General features: G+C 38.7%; 1 protein-coding gene across 1 annotated transcript in view; it reads right to left on the reverse strand.

Moving 5' to 3' along the window:
* Window positions 1-16,921: 16,921 nt before the first annotated feature.
* The window catches only part of LOC132053710 (guanylate kinase 2-like), a 9,794-nt gene continuing 6,891 nt past the window's right edge, over window positions 16,922-19,824 (reverse strand). Inside the window, exons 11-12 of the mRNA XM_059445821.1 lie at window positions 19,357-19,427; window positions 16,922-17,558 (exon numbers count right to left, since the gene is read on the reverse strand). Coding sequence (XP_059301804.1) covers window positions 16,922-17,558; window positions 19,357-19,427 — 708 coding nt within the window. The remainder of the gene's footprint in view (window positions 17,559-19,356; window positions 19,428-19,824) is intronic.

Below are 19,824 nucleotides of genomic sequence, written 5' to 3' on the forward strand. Positions count from 1 at the left end.
AAAACTGACGCTATTAAGAATTGGCCAACACCTAAATCCACTGGTGATGTGAGAAGTTTTCATGGATTGGCTAGTTTCTATAGGCGGTTTGTTAAAGTATTTAGTACCATAGCCGCTCCTTTAACCGAGGTAATCCGAAAGGATAAGCCTTTTCTTCATGGCGAGCGCAAGGCCTTTTGAAACTTTGAAAAATGCTTGGCTCCACACCGTTGTTGTACAATTCGATTTTGACAAAATCTTGAAATTGAATGTGATTCTAGTAAAGTAGGTACTTGTGTCATTTTGACGCAAGACCAAAAACTCATTGCCTATTTTAGGAAAAGCTAAGGCGCAACGTCAATTACTCTACCTATGATCTTTAATTATATGCTTTGGTTAGAGCTTTAATTAGCAACACTACGTGTGGCTAAAGAGTTTGTGATTAGATCGACCGTGAGTCCTTGAAACATCTTAAGGCCTAAGGTAAAATTGAACAAACTAGACAAACGGGTTGAATTCCTTGAAACTTTCGTATGTAATCCAATACAAAAAGGGAAAGAACAATGTAGTGGCGGATGCCTTATCTAGAAACATGTTTTGATTAATACCTTGTCTTCCAAATTGGAGTTGGTTTTAGAAAGCTTGAAGACATTGTATCCATGACCCCATCTTACAAAAATCTTTCTGTGAACGCAAGAACGGGAACGGTAAAAGATGGGATTGTGATAGGGTTCTACTCCTAATTCAAAATTCTGATAGTTTCTGTTCCAAGAACAAGAGACTATGTGTGACCATGAGCTCTTAGAGAGAATCATTTGTGAGGGAGGCACACACAAAATGGGGATTAATTGGACATTTTTGGGATTGATAAAACCTTGGGGACTTCTCGAGGAGAAATTTTATTAGCCTAATACGAGTCGGGATGTTGACAAAATTTGTGGCCAATACATTGAGTGCCGTGGCGCTAAGTCTAGACTCCTTCCCCATGGATTTTATACCCCTCTCCCCACCCCTCAAAGACCTTGGCTTGACATTTTCTATGGATTTTGTGTTGGGATTGCCAAGGACCAAAAGGGGTAAAGATAGCATCTTTGTTGTTGTTGATTGATTTTTGAAAATTGCTCATTTCATTGCATGTCATAAGATTGATGAAGCATCTCATGTTGCATCCTTGTTTGTTGAACATGTAGTAAAATTGCATGGTATTCCTCAAACCATAGTGAGTGATAGGGATTCTAAATTCCTTAGCCACTTTTGGAAGGAATTAAAGGGACGACTTGGGACTAAATTATTATTTTCTACCTCTTGTCACCCACAAACCGATGGCCAAACCGAGGTTGTGAAAAGGACCTGAGGCTCTATGCTTAGGGCCATGGTAAAAGGGAAACTATCATCTTGGGAAGATCAATTGCTTCATGAATTTTGCACATAATGTAGTCATTTATAAAAGATTATCGTTACTTCCCATTCGAGGTTGTTTATGGTTTTAACCCGCTAACCCCTCTAGATCTCACCCCTTGTGTCTCAAGATGTTGTTTTGAGTTTAAATGGAAACAAAAGGGCCGAGGCCATGAAGAAGTTGCATGAAAAGGGAGGCTTCACCTTGAGAAGAAGAACCAAGAGACAGCCAAGAGAGCAAATAAAGGCCGCAAGAGAGTTTTACTTGAACCGGGTGATTAGGTTGGGTACATTTTCACAAGGAGAGGTTCCCTAAAAAAACAAAAAAAGACCAAGTTGAGGCCTAGAGGAGATGGTCCATTTAAGGTGCTTGAGCGGCTCAATGACAATGCATACAAGATTGATCTTCCTCTGGAATATCAAGTTCATAACACCTTCAACGTGTGTGATCTCTCACCTATAGATGTAGATGATCGTGACACCTTAAATTTAAGGACAAATTCTTTTCAAGAAAGGGAGAATGATACAACCCAAGTTGCATCACGGCCTTTCACAAGGAGCCAAGCTCGTGAGCTTCAAGCATTTCAAGGGTTGTTCATGATGAGGGACGTAATTGAGTACACTCTAAAGCCTTTCCGGGGATTCCAAATATTGATGATTGCTTGAGAGAACGGATTGGAGAAGAGTGATGAAGATGGCTATGCATACAAAGAGGCTACTACTTAAATGCTAGCATTTTCAAGTTTTATTTCCAAGGAAGACCGACCAAACAAGGCCCTTACTTCATTAAGGGTAGAATTGTAATAGCTAGTTTGTCTTCCTTATGTTTCTAGTATAAATAGTAGACTTAAACATTTCCCAGGTAAGCTTTTTATGAACATTGATGTTAAACACTAAATTACTCTTTAAGAGTTATGAGCTTGCTAAGCTTTTGACTGTGAATCTTGTTAAGAGGATTGGTTGCTTGGACATTAGTTCCCTTGAGGTCATCCTAGGAGATTAGGTGCTTAGTAGTGTGTAATTAGAAGGTCTTAGCTATTGAAGAGCTTTGGTTGCCTAATTGTGTCTACTATTGTGTAAATCTAGTTATCTTTTCATTTCCTTGTCATTTTATTGTTGCTTTAGTTTTCGTTCTTGTATCATGCAGCCTCCGATACCTCAAGAAGGTCATGAGATTTCTTTCCAGGTTCCAAGAATGGACAGTGGTACACGTGCCTAGGGAAGAGAATGTGGAAGCAGATGCACTAGCCAATCTGGGTTCTTCGGCCAGTCGCGGGACCAAATTCGGGATCGGTAGTCCGGGTTGGCACCATCGGCCTAGATCAATCGGGATATGACAAGGTTAGTTCCACCAGCTTGGTATAGGATTGGCGCAACAAAATTTCTGGATTACCTGAATCATGGAAAGGTACCGGAGGACCCGAAATCTTTGAGGACTTTGTGAGCCAAAGCTGCCCGATATTGTGTCGTTAATGGTCAGTTACACCGGTGTTTTACGCTGTCCCGATGACAAGATGTGTGGGGAACCCAAGCAGGTCGACTGCACCGATGAGGGAAGTCCAAGAAGGGATTTTGCAGTAATCATTAAAGGCGCGGAGTCTCTCACCGTGCTGGCGCCAGATATGATTAGCCCAGAATGGAGGAAGATACGAAGGCCTTCGTCCGGATTTTTGACAAGTACTAGCGACATGCTCAGACGCTGCACCAGCCAGGTAGAGAATTGAACCAAGTTGTATCCCCTTGGTCATTCATTAAATAGGGGATGGATATAGGTGGACCATTGCCAGCTGGTCCGGGTCAAGTACGGTTCGTTACAATGATCGACTATTTCTCTAAGTGGTCGAGTCGGTAGCATACCAAAAGATCCTGGAGAAGCAGGTGATCGATTTTATTTGGCAACAAATTATCTGTCGCTTTGACATCCCGAAAGAAATCGCTTGTGACAACGGCCCATCGTTTATTGGGTCGAAGGTCACCAAATTTCTTGGGGACTTAAATATCAAGTGCATCACCTCGACCCCCTATCATCCCGATTAACACAAGGACGGCGTGACCAATAACAAGGCAATCCAAAATCTGAAGAAGAGATTGGAAGACGCCAAAGGAGCTTGGTCGTCCAAACTACCTAAAGTACTTTGGGCCTACCGAACCACGGCAAAATCAAGCACCGGAGAGTCTCCTTTCTCCCTAGTATATGGGGTAGAGGCATTAATCCCGATAGAAGTTGTTACCCCAAGCTCGAGGTACATTTGGACCAACGAACAGTCCAATACCGATGTTATGTTGGTATAACTAGATCTACTTGAAGAACACAGAGATCTGACGTACATCCGGATGGTGGCCCAGAAGCAACGGATGGAGCGTTATTACATTCGTCGTACCAACCTCCAACACTTTAAAATCGGGGACTTGGTACTCCGGAAGGTGACACACAACACCAAAGACACCAGTGCTGGAAAGCTCGGATCAAATTGGGAAGGCCCTTATAAAGTCATCAGTATAGCTGGTAAAGGGTCATATCAACTAGAAGATGAAGATGGGAATAAAACACCCAAAGAATTGGAACATTAGCTTCCTCAAAAGATATTACACCTGAACGGGAAAATGCGGCCAGCGGGATTGCACTCTTTTTTCCTTCATCCGATTTTTGCCCCGATTGGATTTTTTACGGCAAGATTTTTAACGAGGTTGTTCTGTATGGTTTCCTAAACATTTTCCCAGAGGTCTTATCCAGTGCTTGGAGCTTCATTCTTTACTCCCAAACACTGGGGGGCTATATGCACTCACACAGAGTTGAGACTAAGCTATAAGCTTAAAGTCGTGACAAAAGTTGTATTGGTACAGGGGACTGGCCACTCTAGATGGCAGCCGGACTGCTTTTCACTTGCATTTGTAGTTAAAAGGGATTAATTATATTTTCCTACTTTTGAAAATTTCTTTCCATGAAAAGAAAATAAATTAAACGGATGCAATTTATGACATATCGAAAAATATGTGCCAAAACGAATCGGAGACGTCTTTTTCTACAACACCAAAAAATAAGGGTCGTTTCTTATATATAATGCCTCAATTAAAAGGAGGATAAGTTCGAACACCATAATAATTGAACAAGATTGAGCAAGCTAAAGACAGGACAAACTAAGCGTATACTTAGCGCTTTCTTTTAAAAAATGTTGGTAACAAAAAGAACAGCGTGGGGAAAAAATAAACCCCTCGGATCAAAATCCTCAAAGGCTTTAAATCAAAGTCCCTATTTCCTTATCTTTTGGAACAAAGGACTGTTATTCTTGGCAAAAGAAGAAAATGTAAAGAAGTGACTTAAAAGGCAAATCATTGAAAGCATAAAAACAGAACATTTCATAGAACACTCTGGGTTAGAATGGCAAGGAGACAAAGTCCCATAGGTCCGCGGAAGAAACCGATACGCTTGGTCTTATATTCCGCTTTGGCATAACTGATAAAAAATAAAAGAGACTAAGGTCTGTAGAACAAAAAGCTTAAAAGTACTACTCCAAAAAACGTATAACAAAGACGCAGGCCCAAAACCATAATCTAAGGGAGTTGAGATGAGCCCCCAACAGTGGAGGACCACACCGGATCCTCGCTATCAAGGTCACTCTCCTCAGAGAATTGAAGGTTATCCATTGCAGATTCAGCAGCAACGAAGTCAACGTAGGCATCCAGCAGAGCATCCAAAAGTTCCAGCTTATTGTCCAAAGCATCACGACGCACCTTCAGAATTGTGAGGGCATGAGCTAAGTTCCCTTTGTGTTCATCAAAAATACGGAGGCACTGCAATTTCTCACACCGATTTCGGAGCTTGGCCCAAGAAGCCTCTAAACTTCTCATCTGGCCCTGAGCTGCCTCTAGTTCGCTTTCTAGATGGCGAACCCGGACTTGGAAGTTCTGCTGGTCGGAGACCGTGGTTTGAAGAGCCTGGATAGCTTCCTTGTTCACTTCCAAATTTTGTCTGGCTTCATCATAACTCAGTCGCAAGGATTGCTTCAAGGACTCGGACTCTCTGCATCTCACTTGAAGCCTTTCCACTTCTCTACGTAAGTGACGATTCTCTGCGGCCAGTGAATCATCCGCTGCATTTCCCGCCATTTCCACGGTATTAGTAGCAATTGTATGGCTCTGGAGGATCTGTTGGGCAAGTTGGGACAATAGCCTCTTCAGGTCTTGACCTTGGTTATGGTTTGGGTCTGAGCACTCCCCCGATTTAGGAAAGAGGAGCTCTGTTACAGAAGGCTCAAGGCAAGGTCCCACAGGGTTCTCTGAAGGTGGCACGGCAGCTCTGCCCCCAATGTCCGGGGAATTTTCATCTGGTGCCTCATCTTCATCAACATTTACAACCCCATGATTGGTTGTCATAAGTCCCCTCCATTCTTTAAGCAGGCGGTGCCGGGTCCTAACCCAGGATCATATTCCTTCGATTGGAGTCTTGGCTAGCTGCGTAGGGCTCCGAGCTCTGCGCTTCCTGCTGCTGAAGGATCGGGTGACGGCATTCATGATATTGGAAAATGCGGTGTCACTAGATGGGATCCTCCGCGCAGATGGCCTCCTCGTGAGAATTCTTGGTCAGAGAGGGGGTAAAATTGTGAACACAAGGGAATAGGGGAAAAGTGAGTTGAAGATTTACATTAGCCTCTTACCGTGACTTTATCCTTTTCACCAGTAGGAGGTAAGACTCCTCCAGGTCCTGGCGACGTTTGGGGATGCTCGGAGAAGGTCCATCACCCAGTCAAATATATTGTGTACATATCCGGGCGCCACGGGAGCAGCTGGGTAGAGAAAAACATTTAAAATCACGAGAAAAGCGTGTGAAGAACGTGATGAAGGTAAATGGAAGGTCAGACTTACGAGTATTGTTCTAGGCCTCTGGGAAGGGGTCTGGAGAGAGGCGGTGTAGAAAACCGGTCTGGATCATGACAAACTGATCACACCAACCCCGATCAAAGTCATCTTCAAGAAGGTTATCAACCCGCGGTTACCCCGGGCAAACAAATGAACCATCCTACCCCGAAACAGGCGGGGAGAGTAAAGGTGCATCAAGTGGTCAGTAGTGAAGGGAAGGTCAACTCGATCGGCCAAGTGTTGAATGCAGTAGATTGTCCTCCAGAGTTAGGGCGCAAGTTGTCCAAGGTAGACCTGATATCGGTGGCCGAAGTTTTCGGCTATCTCAGGGACTGTCAGTGTAAACCCTATGGTAAAAGGGTATGTGAACCATGGTATAACCTTCGACATGGTACGTCATCCTGCCCTCTGCCCCGACGGGGAAGGCCATGACTTCGGGGCCCCAGTGGTAGTCTTCATAAACCTTAGGGAGGTTCTCATTGGTAATCAGCGAATGTATTTATCCTACAGATTCATGGAAATTGTCAATGCCGAAATCCCCCAAATAAGCGCAGTCAAGAGGAAGAGGCCATGGTTGGGTTGAAGTCAAGAAAGTTGCAGAAGAAGAAATAGGGTTTGAAGGCAGAATATGGTAAGTGCATGCAAGGAAAGAAATAAAAGGCGTATAGATGGGAGTGGATGGAAGGAGCTTTTGAGTTTACATAGGAAACAAAAACCGTTGATTTCCATAAAACGAGGAGTCGCATGCAGTCATGAAACGTCAATCATCGTCGTCTTTAAGGGGCAGTGCCGACTCTGATGCCTGTCGCGTCGATTGATGCGATGAGATGTTTGTGTTTCCCTTGCCAAAAGGATAAGTACGATTCTCTTCCTCTTCCAATCACACCTGTTTGAGTCACCGAAAAGTGGAGGGACTATCTGTATTAGGCTAAATTCGTTTAACACAACTAGACCAGTACCGTGATGACACGTTGCAAGAAACATGAGTCATGTATGAGTCAGCATGTAGCTTTCTCGGAGGAAGCTCTTTAGTAATGAAAGCGTATCCGGTTCTGGAAGAGAGACCAACAGCCTACTGTTACGAGTCAGGTTTTAGGCCTTCCGTGAGAGTTAATAGGCTTTATTGTCCTCTTTATTTCTTATCATTATTAATCCATTAATTCTCATTATTAGCAGGGGCATGATTCATGGAACGTGTACCCTAAATTCTTTGTATAACTAGGATTAGTCATTCTATTGTAAAGGAAACGAAATCCAAGAGCGATACACAACAGCATTCCACACTTGCCTTATTTTTAACTTTTATCACTTTAATTTGGAGTCATTAAGGGTCCGGTTGGCAACTTAACCGGAGTCATTAGCTAAAAGCTCCACCAAGGCTCAGGCTATCTCTAACTTTTGCTTTATTTACATTTCGTTTATATCAATTTTGCTGCATATTTTATTACTTTACTGGTCGCTTCGATCCACGTGTCCTTGACCACGAATACAAATTCAACTGAACCGCTTTCCGGGTAAACAATAATCTCCTCTACTCTCAATTCTGTTGCATTCAAATATTTAGCAGCCTGTAGGATTTTCTTAACTATCCAGGAGGCTTACTTTGCAATGACAGTCAATGGATTTGCTCCCTTTTTATATAATAGGTATGTACCCAGTGAATTGCTCATATTCCATAAGTGCTTGAGAATTGCAGCTTTGTTCCAAATATGAATATTAGTAATGTTAAGGCCTCAGACCTTTTTTGGCCAGCATAGTGTATCCCAAGCTACGAGGGCTTTCCTCTTAGCTTGTACCTCTCATGTCCGTAGAAATATTCTACAAATTGATTCCACCTTGTACACTTATCTTTTTTGGCATTGGGAAATCTGTGTCCAGAAGACTTGAATTGCAATGAGCACACTCTTGATTAGTTGTAGCCTCCCAGCATATGAAAGGAACTTGAAAGTCCAATTGTTGATCCTTCCCACCATCTTGTCTAGCAAAGGCTAGCATTGAGCCACTGATAGTCTTTTGGAACTCAATGGTACTATCTAAAAGGTTGTTTGCCAATAGTGAAACCAAGACTTTGAAGTATAAGTATTTCCTGTTGGATATCCTCTTGTACCCCTCCAAAGTAGTGCAACTCTTGCTTTGGTTGGCAATTAATCCTGATGCTCTTGAGAATTGCTGGAAACACTCAAACAAAAGATTAGCAGAACCAACATCCCCTCTACAGAATAAAAGGAGGTCATCAGCAAAACCCAATTGAATTAAGTTTAACTTCTGGCACCTTGGGTGGAAGTCGAAGTCTGGGTTTGCATTCAGAGCCCTGAGCACTCTTGTCAAGTATTTCATTGTTGATACAAAGAGGTAGGGGGAGAGGGGATCAACCTGTCTGACTCCTATATTTGCATCAAATAAACTGGAAGGACACCTTTAGGGGTCGTTTGGTTGAGAAACAAGTTATCCTAGGATTACTTATTCTGGGATTAGTTATCCCGCCCTCCCACAGGGATAAAGTAACACTACAGTCCCGGGATAACTAATCCCGAAATTAATTATATTGCGATTTTATCCCAACCAAACGTGGGATAAAAACATCTCAAATTTAATCGTGGGACTATTTATCCCTTGTACCAAACGAGCACTTAATGATAATTGAATATGAAACTGTCCTAACACAACTCATCAACCATTTCACAAATATATTAGGGAAATCCGAACATATGAAAACCTGCTCAAGGAAATTCCATTCTATGGAATCATATGTCTTTTTCATATCGATTTTGATCATACATCTAGGTGAAATTCCTTGCCTAACTAGTTTTAATATTTCCATTATCATGCACACATGGCCACACATCTACTATCCATCGGAAATTAAAATAAATATGCATTTATTCGTTCTACTATATTACTAATTTTTATGAAGTGTAAACATTTAGAAAGGAAGGAAAGAACGAAAAAGAATCTTTTACTTTTCCAAATAATATACATACCGCAAAAAGAAGTCCGATCCCTTTATACTTTTAAATATTACTCTTATAAATAACAGATTATGTCCCCTTAAATTAAGCAAATCTAAATATGAGTACCTCCTACACTATGTGCGGTTAAAAGGTAAGTACCAAACAATATGTGAACAGTTTTCTTTTTGGAACCAAACATATTGTTACACCTATTCTTTTCGAGAGAGTTCTTAAAGAAAGAGGCGATATAGTATACTAGTACTAGTATTTTTTTTTAATTATTTGTTTTCCTGTGAATGGAAGCTGATTTTACATTATAAAATAAGGAAAAATAAATATCTGGTATTTACTTTTTTTTAGTATTTTCTTTTTATACTAATTCAAATACTTTAGCTTCGTAGTGTTCATCGCTTGCCTAGCAAAATAACATCTTTTCGACATAATTGAATAGTTTTTTCAGGAGACAATCCAGTTTCCCTATTTTTTTGCTACATTCTCAAGTTCATGAAGTTATGAATCCTCGTTTTTCGTATCTTGGTTAAATTAATAAATAGAGTTGAAGTTAAAGTTAAATTTGTTGATAGAAAATTGAATAACTAATTGAGAACATGCATCGATACAAGGAATATATTACCAGTTTTAGAATCTAATTGGACCAAAAAAAAAATCAAGCGATTGAGTGATAATTTTTTCTTCTTCTGGATCACCTTGACGTTGTGTGATAATTTTTTCTTCGTCTGGATCACCTTGACGTTTACCTTCGATTTTATGGCTTTAGGTCGAGCAAAGGCAGATTCGATACGGATACACATTCTCGTGTTTTTTTCTCAATGAAAATTCAACAAGGGAATGTTTCCAACAAAAAATAAGTTTTTGTATACTAATTTGAACTCGTGACACTGCAGAGTAGATGGTTTGTCTTGTGAATCTCGATCGTTAGATTGTGCAATTAGAGCATGAAAAAGTGCGTGAATCTTTTATGTACTGCTCTCTACATCCTATCCCCTGCCAATGTAAAGTTCATTTCATGTGAGGGCAAATGGAGGGGCCATTGTAACTGAAAAAATGACACTCGCAAAGTAAACACTAACGTTTATTTATGAAATTTGCACAAAATTTCAACTTCAAATCATGATTTTAATTTTTTTAAAATGTAAAATTTGACCCATAAATTTATGTTTTGTAAAAAAAAAGATTCATAAGTTGGTAGGTATATTTTTAAATGTAAAATTTGACTCAAAGTAATAATGTTAGTTCGTCATCTCGCTTATCTAATCGGAAATGCACGCTCCACGTGAACAGATTGTCTGTATCATGTGGGAGAATTATATTAAAGATGTTCACTCTTTCTTTTTATTGAACTAAAGTTCAATCAATATATAATTATATAAGAGTTGCGGAAGTTTTGATAGTTTTCACAACTTGTGGGATTTTCAAGTTTATGAGAAAAAAATACTACAACTTAAGAAATCCAAATTGCATATCTAAACAAAACTTCAATTTCAAATTAACCTGATTTCAAATCACTAATTTCACATCATAATTTTAAATTATGTCTAAACGGGGCCTAAGAAATAAGACCTCACCAAGGAAATTTCTTTCATTTCTTTGTGGTGAGCTGGACGTAGGGACTCCTCCAGGAGTCCGGAACCAAAATGACTCAAAAAAAAAAAAGACTTGAACTAAAATACCCCAGGAAAAAAAAAGCAGTACAAAAGTACCTTTAACGCAGTATTTTACTGCGTTACAGGAGCTCCTTTTTTTTGTTTTTTTTTTTTTTTTTGTTAAACTCCCTTTGTTTTCCATTTCATACATTTTTATGTACTTTAGCCATAGATTAATCATGCTTGGGGACTCCGGAACTTCAATATTTCATATAGAACCCGACTTATTTTTGTGCGATTTCTAAGGTAGGCTCAATATATCAAGGATACGCAAAACTTCGGATTGTCGTTTTAGTGGTTGAAAAGTGCTCGAAGTCCATTTTTGTTTGAAGACTTGTTGTCATTAGCTTTAAGTTATTTATGTTTTAGGGTTTAGATTTAAGCGTGTTATTTTTTAGTCAAAATTGCATCATTTATACCAATCTCAAAATAATTAAATTGCATCATTCATAACAATATGAAAATACTTAAACTTGTTCATTAATAACAAACCCAAACTTGTTAAAATACAATCATCAAAGAAAGAAAAAACGTAAAATACATTCATCAATTCATGCCCTTGAGTCAATGCAAAACTAAACATACTAATATTCTTCAAATTAACAACATCATCATAAATTAAACATATAACTAAAATCACAATATTCTTAATCATCATCAGAATTGAAGTCTTCAATATCATCCTCAGATAAATATGTTGGGTTTCTTAAGACAGATCTTCTTTCTATAGATGTTAGTTCCCTACCGGTTGATGATGTTTGTTCTTCAGCCAACTTGACCATGTAAAATCTACAACGTCGTGCTGACATTCGGTTGTTCTCTTTCCTAATCCTTTGTACCGCAACATCGCAAGAATCTTGATCAGTTCGAGGCATGCTCAATGAAAATCTTGTTGGGATTGGAGCGTTGAGATTTTTCAAGTCACGAACAAAATGTTGTGATTCGGCATACTGATATGCCCATTCGCGACGTAAACCACAATAATATTCATGTGGATCTGAATATTTCAGCTCACGAAAATCGTCATTACGTTCTATTAAAAGGTGGGGCTTGAAATCGTCTAGCACGAATTCACTGTTATCGGTTGAGGAATCACCGGAATAGTTGCTTTGATTTGAGTTGTTATCACCACTGCTATTCGAATACTATGGAAAAAATGCCGACCAATCTACATTTCTACTATTCGACATTGAATTTTAAGTAGATACTAAGTAGCAAAAGGCTACTTATCATGACTATGACCCCACCAACTTTATTTAATACAGTACAACTATTAATAATATCATGGCGAATCATCGTCATCGGACATCTCACAATCCGAATCCCACTTGGATCTGAATCTGACGTAACCATGTTGACCATATTCTACCCTGAACAATGTATTTTCATCCGATTGTTCTCTTCGCGAAAACGGTTAAGAGCAAAATTCAACTCCTGTGGAGTGGAACTAGGCATTGACATAGCACGATTTTTTGGGCGTTTAAGCCCTAATGACCTCAAGTTTTGTTCCAGTGCTGCAACCTCCCTAACACGTCAATTTCACTCGTCTGTCATCATATTATTGTAACGTTGATTGTATCTCTCGTTTGGGTTATTCGAGTATTCAAAATCTTCACCCAATTCCCATGTCCTACCCATTGCTTTGAATATGTCTCCTGGAGAGAACGTTGTAATACGACTAATATCTCCAAATTGGTTAAAAAATGACATAATAACTCAATTTTGTGTGGTTGGTAGTTATTCGTCAATTACGTTATATAACACTCGCTAGCATCAAACGTGTGCATTGTGCTGTCAATCATGTTGGTGTATAACGCAAATTTTAGATGCGTTATGACGTTTTTCTGTATGACAATTCTGATTGACAACACGAGGCATGCGTCTGACCGGCTTTAGCGCAGTAATTTACTGCGTTATGTCAGAATAACGCAGTGAATTCATGCGTTATACTAGTATAACGCAGCAAATTCATGCGTTATGCAACACCACACTGAATGACAACACAATCCGTACTTGATTTGACTTGACGTACCACTGCAGGACACACTAATTGCATGCGTTATATGATACAAACGCATTCAAACCTTATATAATACGGATTTTGGATGAAAGAAAAACACAATTTCTAAGTTTCATCCAATTTCTGCATTTTATCCAATTTTTAAGTTTCATCCAAATTCTGCATTTTGTACTCCTAAATTAGTTAAAAATGGAAGATGTTCCAACTATTAGGGTTTCTTTATTCTGGGACAGAGAAATTATATTCGAGGATAACAGTTTGCGTTATGACTTTTGTTGCTCCCAAACGCATACGCAAGTATACATGGTCGTACAAGTAATATAGACTGTTAAGTCTAGATATCGATTCCACAGAGACTTAGATTCTACTGTTAAGCTAATTCAAATTCGGATGAAACTATTCAAGAAAGTGAAAATCAAGATGTTTATTGTACTAAACTAAAAACTCGAAAAGTAAACAATTTGTGATGGGTGTTTTTGTGATCGGGAATATCTTGAAAAAGTTTGTAAGAATTATCGACGAGAGAAAGATCTAGGGTCATGGCTTTCGACAATCCATTGATCTTCGGACAATTCCACCTATTTTATTTCCCGGGTTACTAGTTGACGGGTTAATTATACTTTATGATATTCTCTCGAACTACTCACAAGCCCGTAGATGTTACTATAACGCCTATATCTCTATGGTCATCAGAGGTAACAAGAACGCATTTATTTCTCCGTATTCAACTAAGTAGGGCTAAAGTGTATATCTCTATCCTCGCAGCGAAACGATTAAATCGAACAAACTCTATTTATTCTTATTACATACGTGAATTCCTTTCTCAAGTCCAATTCGCGCACCACGTATAGTGTCTAACTATTGGCCGTATAATCAAACAATTAAGATCAAGAATAAATAAGCAACCCAAAATATGAAAAATCAATAGATAATAATTGTCATCAAACCAACTTTCAAGTTTTTCGCCACAACCCTAGAATTAAGAAGTTTAGCTACTCATGATTCGATCATAGACAAAAGAATTCATGAATAATCTAGGGTTGAAAAAGATGAAAAATAAAATAAACCTAGAGAGAGAAAATAGAACGGTGGCTTACAAGTCTTTGAATAATCCCAAAGACACCGTTTTCAGCTAATAAAACGTCTATATATAGTCTAGGGTAAAAACAAAAAATAAGTAAACATAATCCTAGTCGAACCGGGAAAGCTTGCACAGAACCCCGCTTTCCTTCCGCGATGCGGAAGAAAAGCGGACCCTTCAGTCGAATTATTTTCCTTTTAGTTCGTCCTTTGTGGTCTTCGACTCGTCACCTCGTCTAATCGTCATATGCTCCAAAATCAATCACTTTAAGCACAGTTTTCCATCGTTTGTCATCATCGTACCTATACACATGAAATATAACGACATAAGTTCAAATACGACGATTGCATCATGAATTAAGCGATAAAAGTCATAAGAGTAGGATGTAAAATGACACAAAACATGATATTTGTGCCAAATATCACCACCCCCCACTTAGACTTTGCTCGCCCTCGAGCAAACTCAAACCAACACTAAACTACACTTCTAGCCTAACTCATTCAAACAGGTCTGCAACGGGATTCGGCTAGTATGGCTATCTCAAAAGAAAGATTTCAAAACCAAAACAATGAGCCGAGTTGCGAAAGCCATGCCAAAGATTTAAAAAACTTTCAAATTTTAGCACCAAGGACCACCTTCTTAAAAAAAAAAAAAAACACTTCACTTTTAAAACCAATTGACCAAAGGACACCACTTTAAAGCATGTAAGCAACCTTATGATCAAGAAATCAACACTTCACCACTCTATTGCTAATTATGTGCCCTCACCAAAATAAAGTGGTCCATATCTCTCAAGAATCACATATGTTTAAATCAATGGACCTACAATCAATAAGTACGCTCACTCTCACAAAGAATATCACATGTAAAATACGACATACCATAAGCTTGCCCGTAGTGTAACCACTCCACTAATACAAGTAAGACGAACCTAGAATCAAGTAGGACTTCGAGGGTTGTAATGTAGGCTAAGGGACGGGTAGGAATTATTTGGATAGTAGTGACTAACCTCCCTAAGCACTTTAATACATATACTTTTATCATTCTTGCACAATTTCTTCATTAGCCCTTATTCAACACCAACCAACCTTTAAATTTCTCCCAATTCACCCATTTTCTTTGTTTAAGCACCAATCTTTAAAAGTCACACAAGTTAGAAGGAAAACTTTTTCGCTACACATTTTTTTTCCAGATTTCTTTCTTTTCTCTTTTTTTTTTCTTTTCAATTCCCTACTAACAAGTAAATTAGTTCTTTTCATTCGGTGCTCCCATTTTCTTCCTAGATTACAATTAACAACCATTTCCCCTCTTTATTTCACATCCCAACTCCCATTATACATGTAAATGATTAAAGTGCTCATAGAGTATTTGGATCAAAAATCAATTTTATAGAACGAAGGGTAAAGGCTAATTAACTCGCTATCAAAGAAAAGGCTAAAGGCTCAAAAGGGTTAACTAGGGTGCTATTTGCAAGTTGGTGGGATAACTTTTTAGGCTTTTTAGTGACTAATCAAAGAAACGCCTCTATCATTTTCTAGGCTCAACCGAACTTCATTTCGCTTTGTGAACACACAGGGCAAGTTCTAGACATCAATACCAAACATGGATTCAAATGTAAAACCTTACTCACACATGGCACACAATCAACTCAAGAGGGATCCGGTTGTCCCTCGAATCAAACAACAATGAAAATCAACATTTCCAAGTGGGTCATACGAGTCAAATAACGACTATTTTGCAAGTGCTTTCAAGAAAAGTGATACAATTTTCAAGGCATGCTTTCACAAAGGGGAAAAATTCAAGATCACTCATATGCCAATACTTCACCTAACCCGTGCACCTAGAATTTGAATACACCTATCCTAAGGACTAATTTTCCCTCAAGCAGGTTGTCATCCACCGGTCATCAGGAAAAGCCCTTTCTATGACTAAAGAAAAAAATCTACCTACGCCCGGTTCAAAGGCCCCCCTTGGGAAAGAATCGAGGCCATAAGAAAACCAAAGGGGGTGGATGATGAATGCCTACAAATGAGGGACTTAAGAAGTTATCACAGAAAAATAAGGAAAATAAAATCTTTTTGAACTCTTTTTTTTTCAACTTTTTTTTTTCGACACTAAGACGTAAAACTATTTAAAAAAAAATCCTAAGGCATACTAATCATCATCCGCAACCTCAAAACATGTTGTTACAAACCAGGTACGTATTTTCCCACCCCACACTTAAAATTATGCAATGCCCTCAATGCATATATATTTTTAAAAAAAAAAAAACAAGGTAAGAAATACTCCCTGGGGCCCACTAGGGCCTAGCTAGCAACATGCTCTCATCATCAAGGGGCGAATGACCCCACACTTAAAACTCTGGCATGCTCCTCAACTTTCAACTTTGGGTACTCAGACTTCCCTAATCGTCGTGGCACGACATGAATCAACTTTTTCCTCCACCTCGAACTTATGAATTTCACCCCTAATTTTGCATCCAATTTTCTATCACGCTTCGGGGCGGTGGTGTGAAAATAAAGGAACCAATCAATAGATATCATTTCTTGAACTTCTTGGCCCTTAAGTGAGGAATGTCGCTTTGTCTTTTCGGTGTGGCAAATTTCAGGATGTAAGGCTCTTGTTCCTCATCTATACACTTCTTCATCAATGTGGAAGGCTCGATTTCCATGTCGCCAACCACGCATAATGTAGAAAAATATTTAGAACGAGGACCAACACGCCCTAACTCTAAAACTGCATTATTTCTGACATCCTCACTTTTGTATACCTCCTCAACAATGACATCATCAACAAAGATCCGATCGAATGGTCGAGTTCCTCTATCTCGCTCCACGCGGGACACTATCCAAGGTAATATGTAGTTGGACATCAGACGCCTCAACCTTTTCATTCATTTGTGCCTGCAAGCCATGGATATCTGAGCCAAATTGGTCTATCTCTTGTCCGAGCTCGGCCCGACCTTCATCGCTTATGTAGCCATGTTTGTAAGACCATCACGGAGAAACCCATGAAATTTCATTTGTTGAACTTGTTCTGTTAACCAAGATTGGCTCACTATCTCTGCTTCTTCAAAGCTATCTACTTGTGGGAACTCGCTCTCTTCTTCTGTTTGAGGTTCGTCTTGAGTATTGGCTAAGCCTATAACTTGTAGATTATTACAAGTTTCGGCCTCGGCCTGCATCTCTGTGAGTTTGGCACGAATCCTCTCTATGGCTTTCCACATTTCTGCGTTTTGCTCTCTCATTAATGCATCATGCTCCATTATTTGCTCCCCTATTTGCTTCATCATATCGCTATGCAAGACTTTCCGCATCCTCCACTTCATTACTACTGTCAACATCACAAATAACAGGAGAATCATAATATGGGCTCGGGGATGGGGAGTGAGAGTTAGGACAACCATTCCAATGACCGTCTTGACCACCACATATATTACAAATATTCCACTCAAAAGATTGGGAAGGTGCACACAACCCATTCCCGAAATATTTTGACAAAGATGTTGCTTGCCACAAGTGGGTCTTCCACAAATCAAACAAGGATCACCAAAATAGGAACAACCAATATTCGACCAATTTTTACTCCAAGATGCCATATCAAGCAAACTAACCAAAATATTAAATTAAAAATAAAATAAAATAATAATAAATAAATAAAAACTTGAATAGAAATTCAAAAATCCAAATTAGAAAAACAGTAATATTGCTAAGTCCCCGGCAACGGCGCCAAAAACTTGTTGCTCCCAAACGCACACGCAAGTATACGTGGTCGTACAAGTAATATAGACTGTTAAGTCCAGATATCGATCCCACAGAGACTTAGATTCTCTTTTAAGCTAATTCAAATTCGGATGAAACTATTCAAGAAAGTGAAAATCAAGATGTTTATTGTACTAAACTAAAACTGAAAAGTAAACAATTTGTGATGGGTGTTTTTGTGACTGGGAATATCTTGACAAAGTTTGTAAGAATTATCAGATGAGAGAAAGATATAGGGTCATGGCTTTCGACAATCCAGTTGATCTTCGGACAATTTCACCTATTTTATTTCCTGGGTTACTAGTTGACGGGTTAATTATACTTTATGATATTCTCTCGAACTACTCACAAGCCTGTAGATGTTACTATAACGCCTATATCTCTATGGTCATCAGAGGTAACAAGAACGCATTTATTTCTCCGTATTCAACTAAGTAGGGCTAAAGTGTATATCTCTATCCTCAGTAGTGAAACGATTAAATCGAACAAACTCTATTTATTCTTATTACGTACGTGAATTCCCTTTCTCAAGTCCAATTCGCGCACCACGTATAGTGTCTAACTATTGGTCGATAATCAAACAATTAAGATCAAGAATAAATAAGCAACCCAAAATATGAAAAATCAATAGATAATAATTGTCATCAAACCAACTTTCAAGTCTTTCGCCACAACCCTAGAATTAAGAAGTTTAGCTACTCATGATTCGATCATAGACAAAAGAATTCATGAATAATCTAGGGTTGAAAAATAAAATAAACCTAGAGAGAGAAAATAGAACGGTGGCTTACAAGTCTTTGAATAATCCCCAGCACACGTTTTCAGCTAATAAAACGTCTATATATAGTCTAGGGTAAAAATAAAAAATAAGTAAACCTAATCCTAGTTGAACCGGGAAAGCTTGCACAGAACCCCGCTTTCCTTCCACGATGCGGAAGAAAAGCGCAATGTTCTGAGGCCTCCCGCTTTCCTTCCGCGATGCGGAAGAAAAGCGGACCCTTCAGTCGAATTATTTTCCTTTTAGTTCGTCCTTTGTGGTCTTCGACTCGTCACCTCGTCTAATCGTTATATGCTCCAAAATCAATCACTTTAAGCACAGTTTTCCATCGTTTGTCATCATCGTACCTATATACATGAAATATAACGACATAAGTTTAAATACGACGATTGCATCATGAATTAAGCGATAAAAGTCATAAGAGTAGGATGTAAAATGACTCAAAACATGATATTTGTTCCAAATATCAACTTTCTCCCAAAATACCATGTTAAGTTTCCATTTAACTTAAAATACTCAAAACTACTCCAAGCCTTGTATAGTAAACTAAAAGTGAGTAGGGGAGATTTTGATTTAACTATAATTGGAAGATATTCAATATCATTTATGCCGCAAGGTGTAGTTAGTTATGGACAGTGGCATATTGTAGACGATGATTCTTTGACAGATTATTTGAAGGCGCCTTACGATTATAGGGAATGTATAATGTTAAATGTCCTTGAGATGTACATAGAAAAGGTCCCCATTAATCGTGTTGAAGTCATGGCTACAGCTCCTCGGGAAGCCCGAAATAGACCCCGTCAGGAAGCCCCGTCTAGAATTCAGACTGAAGTCACTGAAGCGGAATCAACTCATGAACACAATTACCTGACATGAGTACTTAATGGATCATTTTGGTTCCGGACTCCTCCAGCTCTGTCACCAGTCTTCCATAAGCACTAATTTTACCAACTATTCAATAAAATAAGTGTCTTCAATTTAGAATGTCTCCTGTCTTAATTGAATTATGACTCGTAGAATCTTATAGTATAACGAGGTTTGTTCTATTTTATTCATAATGAAATACTCGTATCTACTGACCATTAGACAGACGAATGTGTCGAGTGTACCCTATCAATTATCATATATGATTAGGTTAAATATCTTAATTTAATATAGTGATTTTACCATATCAGACTAACTAGGTTAATTCTCATAAAAACTCTATGATTTCTATTTAAAATTTTCAAAATTAATATTTTTATCTGACCTTGGTGTCAATTTTCTCCACATATCAAGCTTGTAATTAAATACATATGTTAATTTTTCACAAAGTGTTAAGGTTAGAGACAGAAA

The sequence above is a fragment of the Lycium ferocissimum genome, chromosome 4, assembly GCF_029784015.1.
Source record: "Lycium ferocissimum isolate CSIRO_LF1 chromosome 4, AGI_CSIRO_Lferr_CH_V1, whole genome shotgun sequence".
Classification (NCBI taxonomy): Eukaryota; Viridiplantae; Streptophyta; class Magnoliopsida; order Solanales; family Solanaceae; genus Lycium; species Lycium ferocissimum.